The sequence below is a fragment of the Mus caroli genome, chromosome 3, assembly GCF_900094665.2.
Source record: "Mus caroli chromosome 3, CAROLI_EIJ_v1.1, whole genome shotgun sequence".
In the NCBI taxonomy this organism is placed as follows: domain Eukaryota; kingdom Metazoa; phylum Chordata; class Mammalia; order Rodentia; family Muridae; genus Mus; species Mus caroli.
In genome coordinates this window covers 23918968-23938841 of record NC_034572.1, presented here as the reverse complement: position 1 = coordinate 23938841, position 19874 = coordinate 23918968, and the positions used below count along the sequence as shown (strand labels likewise).

General features: G+C 42.2%; 1 protein-coding gene across 1 annotated transcript; it reads right to left on the bottom strand.

Annotated features, from left to right (window-relative positions):
- Positions 1-1490: 1490 nt before the first annotated feature.
- On the bottom strand, positions 1491-18974 carry Eif5a2 (eukaryotic translation initiation factor 5A2). Its single transcript, XM_021158044.2, has 5 exons — positions 18869-18974; positions 18066-18266; positions 17455-17559; positions 6558-6689; positions 1491-5985 (listed from the first exon to the last, which is right to left on the bottom strand). The coding sequence occupies exons 2-5, from the start codon at positions 18228-18230 to the stop codon at positions 5926-5928; spliced, it is 462 nt and encodes a 153-aa protein (XP_021013703.1). The 5' UTR covers positions 18231-18266; positions 18869-18974; the 3' UTR covers positions 1491-5925.
- Between the last annotated feature and the right edge of the window lie 900 nt (positions 18975-19874).

Sequence of the window (19874 nt, the reverse complement as noted above, 5' to 3'; positions counted from 1 at the left end):
ACATCTGCTGAATGTATTGTGGGAATAGATGTTTTAATTTCCCAGGGAGCATGGCTGCATACCTTTAACATGAGGGTGACTCTACAAAAGGTTCCCCATCTGGATGTTTAACAAGGGAACAGAGAGAGTCTAAGACAGTGACGCACAATCCATAATCTAGCCTTCTTACCTTTCTCCTCTCTGCCATTACTCCTGGGAAATGGGATCCTGGTATCTGCAAGTGACAACAGAATGTGGGGACAGAGGATGGGAGCCCATTTCTTTCACTGTATATCTCTGGTTTGTATATCTGGAAGGTTAAGGTTTTTAGTAGCAATGATCATGGTCAGTGATAACTGACATAGTAACCTGCCATGGCTTATAGTGCCAGAGAAAGTGTGTGAACTGAAGCCCAGAGCTACTTGCAGTGTCTCTGGTCACTGGTCATATGGTTCCCACAGTGAGGGAGAGGTCACTTTAAGGACTCATCACTAGACCACTGTGGAGAGAACAGCAATTCCTGCTGGCAAGGTAGGGACGCCAGCGGTGTCTCTGGAGTGATGGAGAGGATGGGTAGGAAGATGGCAAGATATTTTCTATTTTATGGTGGCTCTTAAGCCAAGCAACTGTTTTACATACTTACAAAACATTAATGGCCACATATGGGACTAGTATAACCCCAGCATTCAGAACTTGGAGGAAGAAGGATCTGAAGTTCGAGGTCTATCTGTGATATACAAGAAGAGCACATATCAAAGTCCAAACAAATGAACAAAAACCCCAAGATCAAACGAAAGCACCCCTCTTAGTTTTAGCCATGTATTTGTAATGAGAACGATCTGACTACATGACACATTGTACATAACACACACTGAGCACTCTCATGTCCCAGGACCCTGCCTTCTAACTTTTCCTACCCCTTTCCTTATGTTCAGGTTTCTTTACAGAGTTTAACCAGGGCCAATTTAAGTTGGAGCCTAGTGGGCTCAGCAGTGTGCATGAAACAGAAACAACGACTTTTCCCTCTTCCAGAAACTATCAATAGTCAATATAGTTCAGCAGAAAAGAGGATGGTCCTGTGCGCACTTCTTCCATGAGCGACAGTTGATACGGTCAGTTCTGTGGGGGCTCAGTGCAGTGACTATGGCTGTGAACATGATGGCAACGGTTCTGTTGAGTCTACAGTCTATTTTTTGAGTCAGAGTTTTGTTACACAGCTCAGGTTGGCCTTCAGCTGAGGAAAACCCTCCTGCTCTAACTTCCTGTGCACTACCATGCCTGGCTAACAAGGAAATTCAGAATTTGAAAGGAAGACAAGCTCAAACCGAACCTGGAAGTCAACATTAGAAATGACTATTCCTAACCATAAAGGCAGTACCCTGAACGCGAGGGTCCCGTCGTCTATGAAGCAATTAACCAGAAGACTTTCTCTTAGAAGCTCTAGACAGAGTGGACACAATTTTGTGGTATAAAAATATTTTAAGAACATACACATATAAGAACTGTGCACTGTTAAGTTTATTTTCATTTAATGTAACACGAAGTTAACAGATGTATATTTTAAGGTAACAAAATGTTATCATTGATAAGGATATTTTAGTATAGCCAGAGATTTAACATTTAAAGTTTACTTACTTTTAAAATGTAAAAAGCACAATTATAATATTCAGATCTTACAATTTTAAAGTTTTAACAAAACGTTTGCAAGTAAATTCAAGACGTGTCCTATATTTAAGACGAAAATAATACTAACAAAGTGCCAATGGATTAGACAATGCCATTTATCTGTTTTCTTCTAGGTAGGGGGATAACAGTACATGAGAATAGGGAAATGTCATTGTTTTATCATGGTTTAGAGCTAGTAATGTGAAGTAGTCTTTGTAATAATGATGAGTGCTTATTTGTAGTAGATTAGCCACAATAAGGAATCGGCTTAAGGACTAGCACAGCCACAGCGTCTCATAGGCTCTTCAGCCATTGCTGAATAGTTTACTATTCAGTGTTTTTAAAACTACAGTTTCAAACTAAGATGAACCAAATCCCACCAACATCTAGAAATGGTTTCTAAGAATGTCATATACATAAAAGAATCTCCCTTGTTACTGTAATATAGGTCCAGGCCTGTTTTAAGTGTGGACAGTAGTAATGGAGAAGTTTGGCAGTAAGGACGTTTACAGCAGAGAATGACCTTGTGTGCACGACCCTAAGATATGTCCTCCACATGAAGAAACATATTTATTAAATATTTACAGCTCTTTTCAGGTGCATGACCTCACTTGGTAGTTATGTTGGTGTTTGGATTAATGGAAAAATTAAATTACATAGTGACTTAAACCCTGTTTCCATAGAACATCTGTGCTCCGTAAGCTAAGTCCCAATGTTCTCTCTACAATCAAATAATAATGTTGTTTGTCCAATTCAGAGAACACATTTAATAGATTTAAGTTATTAGATTCAATTTTAAGATTTGTCCACTTAGATTTAAAAAAAAAAAGGTCTTTGTTGCCTTCTTCGAAATCTTAACAGAAAAAAGTCTTGAGAACTATGCAATAGTATACTTAAATATTAGAAGATTTACAAGTTCCTATCAGTATAATATACTGTTTATGGAAATACACCTTAATAGCTTTGATCTTATACCAGACATCCATATTTCCTCATAGCAAGTGTGAATTCAGCATGTAAGCATTGTAAGATACCCAAAAGAGTTAGGAATTTCCTGTCTGTTCTTGAATGTGTCTGAGAACCAATGTATCAATGTCTAGCTCCAAAACTCTCTTTTGCATCCGTGCCAAAAACATGCTCTCAGATACACCACCAAGGACAGGGTTCCACAGTAAGACCCCTGGGATTTTACCCTGAAGCAAAAACTACAGCAAGATTCCAGTACAGCTGCTACTAATGCTCCCACTTAAAAAAAATGCTTACCACATAGCTTAAATATGTTATACTAAGTTTTATTTGTATGTATTACAGTATTACGACTTGGGAAAAACTTGCAATAAATTTGTAGGCAGCTATCTTTAAAATAATGACACTTCAGTTTCTAGCACAGGCAGCCCTGAGAACAGTGCATTTGAATTCCAGCTCAACTAGAAACAATCTAATTGAGTAGCCTTAAAAATACAAAACAAATTCTAAAAAACTTACAAATTAAAAACAATGAATATCAAACTAACATTTGAGGCACTACCAGACTACAGTACATTTAGTAGTTGGAAGGACTTGAGAAATGAACAAAGCTATGTGTATCTGTATACACACTCACACTGTGCGCTAATGAAATGAACAAAGCTGTGTGTATTTATACACACACACACACTATGCGCTAATGAAAAGCATGCATCCCCAACTTCTCTAAACATTGCATTGCAGTGTGTTCTCTTGAAGATATCACATCTGGCTGCAAGTATTTTGGTCACTGATATAAAAGCACTGGTATAGAAATCTGTACTATGGAGGGGAACAGAGTCAAGCGCTTGGTCCACTTCAAGTGACTGGCAGCCCCTCAGAGGGCATCAAGGATGCAAAGGCCAAGTCAAAGCCAAAAGGGTCTGATCTACGTCAGAGGACACACAATTGTATCAGTGTGGCAAAATCTTCACAATAGAAATTAAGCTGTTATTCTAGAACAAAAACGTTCAACCTGTTAATACTGCCTACATGGCAAAGAAAGAAAGAAAGAAATGCGTACAGACGCAGATGGCGGTGACGTCAGAACGAATTCCATTCTCGACATGGTGCCTGTGAGGCCGGAGATCTGCTACAAGTACAACAAATATTAGGAATCAGCTGGTAGCATTTTTCTGATGTCAAAAGAAGTAATTTCTGTTTTCTGTTAAAAAATACATGATCCCTGCTTCCCTTTAATATAATTGATAAAGCTTTACTAAATGAAACATTTTGCTTTAAGAGAAACATCTACTGACTTATGTGAAAATAAACAGTCCTGTATCTTTAAAATCTATAGTTACATGTTGGAGTATGTACACTTATATATTATTTAAAATGAAATACTTAGGCCTAAGTAGTTTTTGCCATTCAAGGTACGGAGCTAGAGGTACACTGCTCTAATTTATATGCATATACTACAATGAAAAATAGAGATGCATGTGAAATTTGATAAGTTAGGAAGGATAAGAGCATGCAACTCCTAAAGAAATATGAAATCAAAACACCAGTGTGGCTACTTATTGGCAAGACAATGACCAGAAGACAGCAGAAAGAAATCACTTCCTGGAATTCCTGGGGCTAACATGTCAATCAGTCCTACCAAGGAACACCCAGCAGCAGGAATTGAAAGCAGCATAGAGCAGATACCTGGGAAAAATTGAGCCCAATTCCTAATTGTGCTTTGCATGGGCAGAAGCTAAAGGGTCACACTAAAGTCAACTGGCTACAACGTCAATATTCTTGTGCTTTAGACATCTCTTCCTGGCACGTCTCTTAGGGTATCTTGCTTCAGCTCTGGATTGGTTTATCTTGTTATCAAAAAGAGAATGATACCTTTTGATAACAAGACAAGATTTAAAACTGCATACAACTTAAGGAACTAAAATCTTGGGATCTTCCATTTGTAAAGCTACTTCAAGTTGCTGATTAGGTGAGTTACATTGTCACACATTTTTTTCTAGATGGGGACAAAGGGTCCAGACATGAGGAAAGGAACCCGAGAGCCAGCATCAGAGAATCAAGGTGGGACTGAGAGGGATTCTGTTCAAAGCTGCACTTCAAGGCCATGATTGTGATTTTACCTGTTCCTCTCAGGCCCACAACTATGTCTACAATTTTAGACACAATTTACACACGATCCAGAAGTCTAAACAAAAATGGAGGGGCATTATCTACAATGCAGTAAAATAATCCAGGCCACAGAATCCTTTCCTAGTTGTATTTTACATCGGTAAAAGAACTAAGTCACAAAAGAATAAAAGTATATACACACTTAAAATAATTTTCAAATAAGGTAACCTTTCTTCCATGGTTTACACCTATTACACTTTAGGAAAGTGTACATATACTTAACAAATCAATTTAAAGTCAAGAATTTCAAAGCAACTTTAAAATTCCCATTTTTAGTCTAATGTCAAAAACAAACTACTTAAAAACAATTGCCGGGAGGGCAACATCATGATCACTTAGGCATTATGGCTGGAAGTAGTGAGCTTCTCTGCAAAGGTCACTCCTGTGCAGAGGCAGAGGCTGGGGACATAGCCAAAAGCAAAAATACAACCAGAGCTCCGTCACTTTGTGTGCTGGTTGAAAGGTCTTGAGTCAACTCTACAGCGATAACCAGCACTTTGCCTCTGCCCCTGTGAATCTCCACTGCTTGGTGGACTAGCTCAGACTTACGCAGCAGTTCCCTTTCCTCTGTCAACTGAAACTACTATGTATCATTGCTGACATCATCAACACAGCACAGATAAACATGATGAAGATAATATGGGACATCTGACCACCAAGAGAATGACACTGTTTGATAACTAGAGTTTCATTTCAAGGTGTGTGTCTGCCACACAGACCATCTTATAGTCTATGAATGCTAGATATAAAGTCTGAAATCAGCACAAAGCAATTCAACTGAAATACATGATACTTCCATTCGCCTACATGCTACATTGCTGATTTAAAACCCTGGTTTGTTAACCACTTAAGATCAGGAGTGATTTGCTCAGAAAAGTGACATTTACTGAAGCTGTTGTATTTGTTTCTTATGGTCACATGATGAAAACCACAGTAGTGTTATAGGACAGATACTTATAAAATTATACATTTTGGTATATTTGTTTAAACTTACTAACTGCCTGCAAACCTAAGCCAGCACTTTTTTAAAACAATAAAAACATAACAACAAACATGAGGTTTCTTATGAAGGCCATAGCTTTGGGGCAACTAGATCCAGACCAATGGACCTGCTTATGCTGATGGTCCATTTGCAGGGCTTGTCTATTTGCAGGGCTTTATGGCTACAGCATATTCTTCACTCATGGCACACATGACAGACACCTAGAAGGGGAAAGGGCAGGCAGAGTTAGTCATACACAGGAAAGATGTGTTCACAAAACACTGTATACTTGTGGGCCTTTTATGGTGAACTGGGAAAGGTGCAATCCACAGAAATTCTCCTCCCCATCTGCCTTTCTATTTCTTAAACTCATAGGTGGATCTCCAAAACAATATGGAGTTCCCTGACAATCCAGAAAGAAAAGAAACCAAGCAACTGACAGCACCTCCCAAACTTGATGCTTTCTCTGGTCCCAGGTCTTTAAGAGTACAGAGATCCTTTCAACATTTCAGCAGTGGTTTGAAGTTACAGCTCATAGTTTTTGAAATTTATATATTAATATGTTTGTGCATGTGAAAAGACAAAAATTCCTTTGATTGAAGGTGAAGAAGCACACAGACAAAAAGGCACAGAAAGAAAGACCCCTCAAAGTAGCGGGCACTGGGAAGCTGAAGTCTGCGCACAGTCTTTCATGCTAATGGGTTCAGGGCCAAGGTTTATGCAATAGTTCACACACACACACACACACACACACACACACACACACACAGAGAGAGCCTACTATCAGCCTTACCTGCACATCTTCACCTGCATTGTATTTCCCCTCTATTTCTTTGCCCAGTTCACCTTCTGGCAGCTTGAGATCCTCACGGACTTCGCCAGTTTCTGTCAGCAGGGAAAGGTAACCATCCTGAATGCATATGAGCTGTTAGAAGAAAGTATAGGTGCGAACTGATTACATCATATCCACCTTGTTGTGATGGTTACACAGCTCAAATGCAACACACATTAGTTTGCATAAGAACACAGCAATCCATTAACAGATTTGTGGCATCTAAAAATGCTAACATAGATTAAGCCTTTAGTACTAGCATTAGGGAGCCAGAGGCTAGCCTGGTCTACACTGCAATCTCTAAACCAGAAAGCCAGAACTAAATAGTGAGACTTTGTTTCAAACAAACAAACAAAAAACAAAACAAACAAAACCCCAAACAAACAGGAAAATGCAGGCATATGGAATACACCTAGCAGAGATGTGTAACTCACTCCCAGTGCCAGCCTCCTCACTCTCTGCATTGCCAAGGTATTTATATTACATACACGATACACACAGAGCTATTCTTAATAAAAAATCATGTATTTCAGTAAGTTTTTAAATGCTGTAGAAACTTTCCAAATCAGAAAATATAGACCTATCTTCCTCTTACCACCACACATGTGTATGAATATACTGTGAGCAAATTTTCCTGTTAGTGGGCATAAATTAGGTTTTCACTATTAAAATGATGCATTTTATAATTTGGTTACAAGCAAAGTGCAGTGGTCGTCTTCAGGCCACTGATGACAGATTTTAAAAAAACACTTATATATATATATATATATATACACACACACATATATACACACACACATATATATACACATATGTATATGTACATATATATTATACACATACTTATCTACAGTGTATATTTTGTTATTTCCCCACATTACCATCTCTTGACCCCTCCTCTGCAGCTGATTTCCATTAGTGCCTCTTCTATTTTTATGTCTTCTTTATTTCTTGGGGACCTGGTAAGTTTCATTAGAGTTGCTTATGGGAGCTGGGTGAGAAGTTTTTTACAGGAGCCTGGGCACCTTCTCAGTGGCTATATGACAGAAGAAAACGTCTCTCTCTCCACTAGTGCCCAGTGACCATCTATAGACCCTCAAGGAAGGGTAGTAGTGACAGACTTTTAACATGACCTTATCTTATGGTATTGATGAAACAAATCCAGTCATGATCTAACCTGCAGAAATCATACTTTTTGATATAATGCTTAAAACATTAGTTTTCCTATTTATGTGTGCATCTGTGTGCGGGTCGCAGTAGTTGAAGTACCTAGATCTTCTGGAGACAAAGTGACAGGCAGTGTGTTGGGAATCAAGCTTGGGTCGTGCAGAATAGCTGTCCCAGCTCTTAACTGCTGAGGTGTCTCCAGCCCCTTCCCACAACTCTTTTATTTCAGGAACGAGGAATGCCTACAATTCCAAGAGACTTTGCAAAACCCATTCAACCACACTATCTGCTCCTAGTGCACATAAAAGGAATGAGATGTGGGCCCTGATGTCTCCAACCAGAGCGATAGAAGGCAGCAAGCCACGCAGGAGGAGTGTCAAAGTGCTCCACCATCGGCACCACCTCTCTGATCATCATTTTTCAGATATAAATTCCACAGTATGGCTACCACACTCTTATGTAACTTTTCAAACTAATCTATTATCCATTTCCAAATGTGCAGGTTGCTCTGATCTGCTCCTGGATGACACCTGTGGCTTAGTGCTGTCATGTGGGCTGTTTTATTTTACGTGGAGCAGTTTGATCACCCTGTCTTTCAAGGCACTGACACTCACTTGGTTTATAAAATGTCTCTCAGTCTAGATCTGCTTTGTTGCCTTATAATTCATGTAATGTGTGTTTTGGAAGAAATACTATCTAAATAAGGTGTCCTCAGAGTACCAACCACATCAGAAGGGAAATGTATCTATCCCACTAATGGTGACACTAACTCTGACCAACTGGGGTGGTATCTGTATAGTCTAAATATAACCTTTTTTTTCCAATTTATCAGTCAGGTTTATATCAGTAAATTCTCAACCCACAAAATGCCTATATAATGACCTCTGAGCCAACAGATACTGATCTAAGCTGCTCACCTAGATTGGACAAATTGTACTGTAATTATCCGTCCCTTATAAGATATTCATAGCTACCTGTTTAAAGCCATGAGGATCTGGTTCGCCTTTCTCTTCCTCCATCTTCCTTCCTTCCTCTTGTATCTCCCTAACTCGTCTGTCTCTAAAATTGTCAGCCAGCCTTTTTTATCCACTGCCCAATCACAGGCTCTAGCCTTATCTTGTGCCTGCCCTCACCTGCATATAGAAAGCAATCCACATTTTTCCCCTTTTGTTCAGTTAAAAGGCTCTTTCCTCTCAAAAAGAAATTGAATACCACTATTAGCATTTGTAATTTACAAAGTATAAGATATATCTAACATCCAGTCCATCATTTTGTCAATTAAATAGAACACTCAGTTATCTACCTAACTTTAAAGAGGCTTATTACTCCATATTGGTTATACCTCAGTTTATCTTGTATACTATCTGAAAACTATCCTCTCAAATATATTTATTCAATGCTAATAGCCTAGGTTGTCTATGAGACTATAACTAGTCTTCAATACAGCCAGAATTCCAGGAACGAACAATATTATCTGAAAATACAGGAAGCCTAACACAGCTTCCAGAACTGAGATAAGTTGTAGAGGCAGCTGCCTACCTACACAGTCCCTGTCTGTCAGGAGGTTGGAGCATCAGTCTTCAGCCTTCTGGCCCAGGATCATCTGACAGACCTTTGAAACAGGACATGTTAAAGACTAGATTATTCTGTCTTGGCAGAACTCAGCTGTCCTATCCTGCAACTTGTGCCCTCTCAGGAACAGTAGAGGTCTGTAGATGAACAGAGGCAATTCTTGCCTAGGAGCTCTCTCCCCACAACCGGAGCAACCCTATTGATGTTCACTTCCTTCTTTGAATCCAAAACGGGATGCTGTCAGGAGCAGACATGTCTCAACAACAAATGAATAAATAACATTAAATGTCACATTCTGTGGATTCCTGACATTTTTGAAAACTGTCTATCTATGTAAAGATATCGGGACTGATGTCCATCAACTACTCTCGGCTATTTCTAAACAAAGTATCTTGTAAATAACCTAGCAATTAACTCAGAGCCAAGAACTTGCTATCTGGCCCTTATTTCATACATTTAATCATTTCAAATCAGTTTGTAATGGCAGTTATAGAAGGACTGGGTCTAAACTCTGTATTTTAAAAATTTTTGTATCAATAGAAGAAATTTACACCAATGAAAACCTTGATTCTGCATCAAAATAAATTATGTACCAATATAAGAAATCATAACTTCAACTTAGTAACCATTATAAATATTTTTACCAAATGAGATTATGGCTACAGAATCAATTATAGCTATATCCTGTTAAAGTCTGATCATTACTATCCCCCAGAAAGACAAGATTAGAATAACCACTCCAGCCCCCAAGCCCAGGGAACTGGGACAGCGACTCTCCATAACCTCTTCCTGCTGAATATGGCGTCGAGACGTCTTGAAGGTGGGGTAGGGGAGTCTCTAATGTCTGTGTCCTGACTGGATCTGGCTAAAAGTCCATGAGATCAGGAGTTCAAGTAGGTCAGCTCAGCATGCCTTTTCTGTTTGAGTCTCTTGGATCTAGTTCCTTGGGGGTCTCCCGCTGTCATATCTCATGCATATAACTCTGGAAGGTGTCCAGAGTCTAGTCACTTTTTCTGTGGCCATTTAAAGCCGTGAGAAGCTGGTTCGTATTTCTCTTTCTCCATCTTCCTTCTCCTTGTGTCTCCCTATCTCTCCCATCTCTAAAACTCTCTATAACTCTTGCTCTTAAAAAAAAGAAGGTAAAAGCCAGTGGTGTTACCATTAACTCTCAAGTATGTTTTGTACAAAATTCCACCTTTCCTCACAGCCTTTCCAGACTCCTGACTAGCATGGCACAAGAATGTAGCATCTTTTCTTTACTGAAAGGTCTTACTAAAATAATGGAGGGCTACTTGGGAAAACAGGTGATTTTACATCCAGAGTGGGAACCTGGAACGAGCTGCTTACTGGAATATGAAGAACTATCAAGACCATGAATTAAGTACATTCCAAAGGACTCAGGGATTAGCATGACTAAGCTCCTATTGGCCAGTAACAAAATAACCCAAAAATCAATACAGGTGACAAAGATAATGTACTGAAACTCAGGTGTGTTGTGTTGCCTGAGTTCAGAGTAAAATATCAATTTGTTAGTCAACTTCAGTGGGTACTGGGAACAGGTCATCTCAAAAGTGATAACGGGAGAGGGTGAAATGCTTCAGTGGGTAAAGGAACTGGCTGCCAAGGCTGACAATTTTGAGATCAATGTCTAGGGTTTATCCAGTAGAACGAGCAAGAACTCACTTAAGTTTTCCTGACCTCAACAGTTACATCACGGTATATGTTGTGGCCCTCTCTGCACACATTATGTGTGTGCACACATACACACACAAATAAATGTTTTTTAAAATATTAAAATCTCTCAAATGAAAGGCAGAGGGAAGTATTTATCCTGACTTCCTTGTATGTATGTGTACACACATGCATGAGGATGTACTCAGGAGATGCCCAGGTCCTTGATGTAAAAACAGAACAACCCGATGGCGTTTCCATAGCAGTAGTCTGCCTCTCAAAGAAATGGAGGAGTGCCAATAACGATCACTCTTTCCTTTAAGTTAGCAGAGTGAGACAATGATGATATGTGTGTAATAACCTAACAGAAAATGTAAGATTCTAGTGGGGGGAGGGCATGCCCTTGACCCCTTAATGCCAGCACTCGGGAGGCAGAGGGAGGTGGATCTGAGTTTGAGGCCCTCCTGGCCTACACAGCAAGTTCCAGGTCAGCCAGGGATACTCAAAAACAAAACAAACAAAAACAAAACCCCAAAAAAGTAATTTACCTTTTTTTTTTTTTTTTTTTGGCTTTTCGAGAGAGGGTTTCTCTATGTAGCCCTGGCTGTCCTGGAATTCACTCTGTAGACCAATCTTTCCCCGAACTCAAATCCACCTGCCTCTGCCTCTCAAGTGCTGGGACTGCTCGGCTGGTGTAGAGAACTTGAACTATAGAGTAACCTTTAGCCTTACTGAAGCAACAACCACAAAGAAGGAAACGAGCTAATCTGACTCTGAACTCATGGTCTTAGAGATCCAGAGGAGGACCATGAGATGGTGAGGACACGCAGTTAGCAACATCTAGACACCTGCAAGTCTACAGAACAAATGATCCAGTCTCTTCACTGAGACGCTGCAGGGAGATAATACAGGGGTCCCGAGGGAGAAGAAAATATAGTGCATGTAAGAGAAATTGCAAATTCAAGAGTCCTATACATCAACTTCATTGTGAAGACCTTATTCAGGCCTTGCAGTAGTTTACTACACTATAAATCAGAACGAGAAACTATTACACTCATAAAAGCAACATGAAGCAAGGACCAAACTGTAACAACAATGGGACCCTCTCCAGAAACTCACAACTGCTTTAGTCCCAATAGTGTGTCTGGCTTTGTTCACAGTCCTTAACCTTTAGAGATATATAATAAACTATAGGTAAAATGCTAAGTATCTGAGATTTGCTTCAAAATAATCCAGAGGAAGAGAACATATGAAGAAATACCAGCATGGAAGCACATGCCTTTAATCCTGGCACCTGGGAGCTAGCAAAAGGTTTGTGAGTTCAAGACTAACCTTAGTGCCTAATAGGATCCTGCCTCAAAACCAAACAAACATAACAAAAAGAGTTGGGGTAAGGTCCAGGCAACATTACAGGAGAGGAAGAAAAGACTGTAAGAGGCAGTTCTCTAGGATGACTGCTGTGTGGAATAGTATCATCTGGGCATAAAAACCTTGAACCTATGGACTCACAGCAGCTCTGGCTGCCTGCATAAGACCTGAACACAATCAAGCCATCAACACTCCAGCACAAAGAGGGAAAGAACAAACGAGGCCCCACCTCTAACTGAGAAGCCAGCTGACGGCTACTAGGGAACAGAAAGTCAGTTTCCTTCAGCAGGGTGGACCTTGGTTGGTTTCCCAGACACTGTGGATGGTGCCCTTTGCCATGTGCATATGGCAGCACTAACCTAATGGTATATATAATATTGTATACCTACCTACCTATTTACCTATCTATCATCTATCTACCATCTACCTGTCTTCTATTATCTATCTATCTATCTATCTATCTATCTATCTATCTATCTATCTATGTACCTATGTATCTATGCATCTATGTATCTATCTATCGAGAGAGATGTGAAGTTGGGAGGAGCTGTGGGAGGGGTGGGCCCAGAAAGAATCGGAGGAGAGGAGTGGCTATCATCTAACTCCACTGCATTAGTGTATGACATTAACAAAGAATAAATAAAATGCTTTTCAAAGGAGTGGGGTACAGATAAGGCAAAACTTGTCATATATTGATAAGTATAAAGCCCGGTTGAGGTGTATAGGGAATTTTGAAACTTAGAACATTCTCACAAAAGGAGTACAATTTAGCTGGAGAGAATTTCGGCAGGTAAGAGTGCTTGCTACAGAAGCCTGGCGACTCGTTTGATTCCTGGAACCTGCATGGTGGAGGGAGAACTGACTCCTACCATGGCACGAGTGTGCGTACATGCCCACACACGTGCGCGCACGCACAGAAATAACAAAATGAAACAGTAAGAGGGGGAAAAAAGGATGCAGGATTGTAGAAAGCGAAAGGACAGAAACTACTAACCGCTGGAAGGCACAGTGGGCTGAGAAAGAAGGCATAACAGGAAGGGTGCAGGGGCACGAGTAGATACAGGTCCTGCCAGTGATGTGCCCAAAGTAAGAACATAGAGACAGGGATTATGGGAAGGGTGTTTTTTCCTTTGGCCTGTGTTTGTATTATTAATATACTACAGACCACAGGGGAAGATTATCACTATGAGTGCTTCCTTAGTCCTACCTTCTGAATTTGGCTTCACATTCTATTCCAAAGCCAGCAGCCATCACTCTGCATCTTAAGAGTTCTTTCTGTCAACATCTGCCCTCGTCCCCTGGCACTCTTCAGCTGCCTCCCAGAAGTTACTGGCCCCTGATTCAGAGAATTCTTGAGCATTATTACATCACCTAAATAAATAAGATCCCATCAGCTGGGGTATTCTCTGACCCAGCTGGGTCCACTATGCTGGGTGCACACGATGCACATCATCAGCATGTGGAAGGAACATACAAGAGGTGACGTGAGCGGGTCCCAAAGCTCCAATAGCTTGAGAATGGCTCAAACTCAGAAATCACTTTCTCCCACACTGAGTACTTCTCCTCTGGAACTTATACCAATGGCTCGATGGAGATCAGAATGGTTTCTAGTAGCCACGTATAATATGAGATAATAATATGAGATAATATGAGATAATAATTCAGAGAGAACTATGAAAAAATCGTGGGGGTGGGGGTGTGGAAACTTGTACTGTGTGGATTCCCACTGAATTTGGACAAAGAGTCAAGAGCTGGGTTGCAAAGTCAAGGATGCTGGAAAACCAAGCTACAGAAATTGTCAGTGAGGTCTAGGGTAGTGGTATGTGCATATACCTCTCCAAATGTTAGCAGATGTTCAGTGATGGGTGCCAGCTATCTGAGGCTCTCAATTAGATAAAAAGGTAGCAAATGACATTCAGCTTTTTACTACTGCTGTCTCAACAGCTCAACAGGCTTAATGACACAGCTTTCTCGCACTAAGGCTGACAGAGCACTAAGGGCCTCACAGAAAGGAATGGCGCGGGGTCCCTGATCTGGCAGCTTTCCCCAGTGGGAACAGCTAGTCCCCGATGGCACTGCAGAGGCAGGGAGCTACACTTCTTGCAGTAGACCCAGTCTGCACATGGCTTTGCTCTTCCTGCCTGTGGTGCTTCTGCTAAAACTCCACCAGGGTTTAGAGTATGCCTCATCTCTGCTACAGCACCTCACATTTTCTGAATAAAACACTTGCCTACAGGCAAAGTAATGAGACCATGAGATGCTGCCCTGAGAAGTCGAGGGTTCATGAACTCCACCTCTACAAAAAGCCTGCCTACTGGATTGACCTTGAAGACTCACGGTACCTGCTGGGGAATGGTTTGTGGGCCTAGGGTTCTGTGTTACAGGGTACAGTATAGTGCATGCTACTCTTTTTCCTGTAAGTAGAACACACAGACTTAGGAACCTAACATGGCCTTCTCACTGTTGTCCTTAATGATCCTGTAGCACATTGCTGCTCCTCCCTAAGATACTGGGCTCTTCTGCTTTACTGGTTTTCCACTAAAACCCAGAGAAAGAATGGTCCCAGGAAGAACATGAGATTTTCATAAACACATTAAAATGATAAAAAGGTTTTAAAGTACAGGGAAATCATAGCATCAATATTTTCTTTATTACTACTATTTTAATTTGCAACATGGAGTCTGTAAGATGGCTCAGGGGGTAAAGGTGCTTGCCTACAAGGTGATGTCCTGACAACCCCCATCCCTGAGTGAGAGCCGACTCCTGGGATTGGCCTCTGATCTCCACATGTGTGTGTACATGCAGGAACACACAGACACTAAGTGTCTGACCTTTACATGTGTGTGTGCCCATGGGTACACACACACACACACACACACACACACACACACACGCGCGCGCGCGCGCACACACACATACACAAAGGCACAGTCTGTGTCTGGCTTCCACATGTGTATGTGTGTGCACATGTGTATGTGTGCATGCAGGCACACAAATATACATGAAATAACTGTATAATTTGGATTTAAAAGGCATAGTTCTGCCAATCCACTGATCATCTGAAGATCTATAGCTTTCCCTATAAGAAATGGTCTTCAAATGGCAGATAAAAGTGCAATAAATCCAGAAATATTTAATTTATTTAATTTAGAGTAGAGTGTACAGCAGTTCAGACATTAAAAAAAAAAATGCCAAAGAGGAAGCCAAGCATGCCATTTCTACATTTAACAAACTGGGAACTCCCTCAAAGGATCCAGAACCATTTTCTATTTTACACCACCACAGAGCCCCAGACAAGTATGCATTCTTTTGAGAAAACTAATGAAAATTAACAATTCAAATCTCAGCCAATCTTGGAATTGGAGTCAGGAGACACACTTTCTTGTATCCTGAACTTATTTTAAGAAGACACAAATTAAATCTGTAAATATTAACATTTTTCTCCCAATTATTCTTATTTTTTAAATTATTAAAATGAATAGATGCTCACAATCCACTTTGGCTGGCTGCCAAACTGGCATTCAAAATACTGAATTCAGCAGATGTAAAGGAACTGCACATAGCCAGATAATAACAGAAGCAAGGATCTAACAAAGGCACATGGATAGATGACTAAAGACCGCCAGGGCATAATAAATAAACTAGAAAGCTCACAGAACTTAAGTTTCTAAATGAGTGACCAGAAATAAATATCTGATGGCAGTTTTATAACAGGGCAACAGAGTCTTTCCAATGTCCAAGGTGCCCACTGAGCCTCAGAACAAACCTGCGAGAGGTTTGATTTCACAGAATTCCCAGTTTTATGAAGTAAAAGTGATCAAATAACTTGCCAACCGAGGCCATACCATAGAAGTCCCAATGCAGAGACCCAGATCCAGCGGCCTGACTGACACCATCCTTGGCTATCTGCTCTGCCATGTGGCCTTCTAGGGCCAGGACTAGGGACTAAGCAAGGCACCGTCTTGTGCACATGCTGGAGGAAGCAGCCAAGCACCTCAACCACAGAACGCTTCAAGAAAAGTTTAAAATTGAGAACGCAAAACTCACATGACGAAACAAAACTCGGAGATGGAGACAGGAAGACAATGACTACCTCTCCTTTTGCCCGAGGCTAACATGGGACTTGGCGTTGTTACCAGACTGTGCTTTCACACAGGAGTTGAGGAGTAGGCTGGGACCTTAGTAAATACCCAAATAAAATCCAAACCAAGTTAGTCACCTGATGTTAAATTTTAAGCTTCAATCAATGGTTCCTTAATTTGGTAATATTATTATCTGAACTGCTGGTGTAAACTGCTGAAGCATCCAACAGGTAGAAGCATGGAATAAAAACTACTGATTATAATGCGTACTGAGAATTCAAAGAGCTCACAAAGCAGGATAAGAAAAGAAACCCATTTGGGCCAATGTATATTTTATACTTAGCCTTAATCTGCTGTTAACCTCACACTCCACTACACTGAATTCAGGTGTATTTGTTTAACTAGTGTTGACTGAGTACCTACTATGAACAACATCTACAGCCAATGAACTAAGAAGAATGAAAATAGGATTCTGATATAGGAAATGTGAAGCAAAACAATAGTACTTGCTGTTATGCACAGCTATTTATGGGCGCACACTCTCTCATCCAACCCACATGTCACCCTGGTTTGTTTGGAAAGGCAGAGGTTTAGAGAAGACACACACTTTGTAAAAGACCATCTAGCTAGAAAGTACCAGAACCAGATTCAAACCTGGGTTTCACCTCCAACACAGGATAGCCAGGCATGACGATGCAACCTACAATCTCAGCATTCATAGGCAGAGGCCGGAGTGTCCGAGACTGAAGATCATCCTTGAATAGTGAGTTCAAGGCCAGCCTGAGACATATGATCCCCTACTTCACAACAGAAAAAAGCAGGGAATATTAACAACAACAGAACTAAACAAAGCACTATTTCTCTAATCTGTAAGAAAAGTGGAGTCTAGTAACTGGTAAGGAACATACTCTATAAAACTACACTCAAGTCTTGTCAAACTACTACTAAAGAGGGTGTTTATACACTTCTGAAATGCTGTTAAAGAAATCAGTACTTACTTGATAATCGTTTCTCTTAATATTTGGAACATCCATGTTGTGAGTAGAGGGACAAATGTCTTCATATTTTTTGCCTGTGAAAATGTCAATTCCAACAAGGTGTACCTGACAGAGGAGAGAACCACAGGAAACATGTTTAATCTGTCAGCTATGTCACTCCCTACACAGGAGCACAATCCCAGCTCTGAGTGCAATGGAGCCTTTCACCTCTTCCAAGGTCATCTTACTTTCTTTAAAAAAAGTTGCAGTGACACAGAACTGAGACTCAGTAAGTACCCAAAACCCGAACAGTTTCATGGCATCAAAACTCAACACGCCACACACCTCAGCAATTCAATGAACAAGAGTCCACAGAAAGTGAGAAGCAAGTCTCTTAGAATCAGAAGAACAGGCTTGCTTCAAGGGTTGTTTAAACAAGGATTTAAAGAAGTTTTAGTTCCCAGTTAATGAAACATTCTAAGGGCCCGATTAAAACGACAGCTTTACTAAGAGTAATCTCTGACCACTCAAGAGACTGAGGGGAAGAAAAGAAAATATAGAAACCTCACGATGTAGAATGGAACACGAATGATCTTAACGGTGAAGCCAAAAAATGACTTGGAAGGGCCTACCTTGGCATGACCATGCTTCCCAGTCTTGGAAGTTGACATCTCCACGATTTTGCATGGTCGCCCTTTGAGCACGACGAAGCCGTTTTTGCGCAGGGCTGAGCACTGCATAGGATAAGTGCTGGAAGCCCCTGCATCTCCAGTAGTGAAATCAATTTCGTCTGCCATGGTGGACCGGGGAGATGTGCGGTTTTTCTGAGGGAACTATGCGAAAAGTTTGTTTGCTTTTTAATAACCGGCATGCAGGCGGGGTTATGTCTCATTTTGAAGACAGGTAGCCGAGCATCACTAGCCCGTTATGTTTGCATTTAAAGAACACCCACTCTGAGAGGAGTATACTTTGCCATTCAGGCCTCTGAAAACTTTTCCAGCCCTTGGTGGGAGGTGGGGAAGGGAGCGGCAGAAGAGCTCGCCGGAGAGTGAAGGCGACAGCAGCGCCCAGCCGGCAGGTCCAGTCCCCACCACCCCACCGCAAATAAGTGCCCACGACCTTCCTGCGCCGGGATGCGGGGCCCGGCGCCTCCCTCCGTCCCATCCCCGCTGCCAAGGCATCAGCCAGGCCGCAGGTTCTGGGAAGACTGGGACAGGAGCACCCGGCCGGTTGCACCTGGCCCTCAGTGCGCCTAGGACCCGCAGCGGCGCCGCCCTGGCATCCCGGTTCGGCCCAGCGGTAAAGGGCCCTAGCTCCGGCGGTCCCGCGCTTGCCGCCCTCTAGTTCCCAAGCATCTCGGCTCCTCCCCTCGCCCGGACCCCAGCATCACCGGCTGCATCCCCCACGCCCCGCCGGCCCGGCCCCAGGTCTTCACCTTCCGGCCCCGCACCGCACGCCTTTGCTGCGTCCGCCGGTCCCTGCGGCTGCGGCGGCGCTGGCGGCCGCGGCTGGTCCAGGAGACGGGGCGGGGCCGCCACGCTTCCCACACCCGGCTCCCCGCCCCGGCCCGCCCCGCCCGGGCCCGCCCCGCCGCGACCACACTTCCGGGATAGGCCCCGGCGCGCCACAGGCCCCGCCTCCAGGCCGCCCATTGGTTCGAAGCTTCCCGAGGTCCCGCCCCGTCACGTGAAGCTCGCCCTGGCAACCCCACGTGCTGCGGATTAGTGCACTTCCGGCGTGCAGAGCTGCCTGCAGTCTACTGTTTGAAGCTTCACTGTGTTCCCAGGCGGGATGCATCCTCATCTTCAGTTCGGGGCCCAGTTGACCTTGGGGACGACTATTAGGACCAGGTAGCTTGCTCTGGGCCCTAGCACGCAGGTGCGTGGATGCTGTCACTTAATGGTCTTCAAACTCTCAAGTCCTGCTGATTTTGCAAGAGTCCCGAGTGTTGGTGGAGTGGAACTTTGATTCAAGCTTCTGGTACAGCTTGCAGCCCTCCTTGGGGCTGGAATCCGTGCTTGGAGCTCGAAGAGTGCTAGGTGTGGTATGCTATTTCATGATTCTGCATTGTAGATCCTCAGAGGACTCCAGACACTCAATGGCAAGGTGCTGGTGAAGACTGGAGAGTCAGCAGTGTTCCCAGGGGCGGAAAATCCCATGTACCCGGAGACTCTACGGTGACCTTTGGTCTTCTTGGCATCGGTGTGCCCTAGAGTTTGAGGTTTTGTTTTTGTTGCTAATGATTAAAGACAAAGATTCTCGAGAAGTGTGCTTTCCTTTCACAGTTTTATCATAGCTTCATCTCTCACCTTGGAAAGGTAATTAACTTACCACCCCACAACCCAGTTCATGTTGTTCAGTGATTTGGTATTGCTGTCCTATAAACAAATCTAGTCTCATAGTCACTTATATGTATATGCAGAACACATTTCATTTGTGTT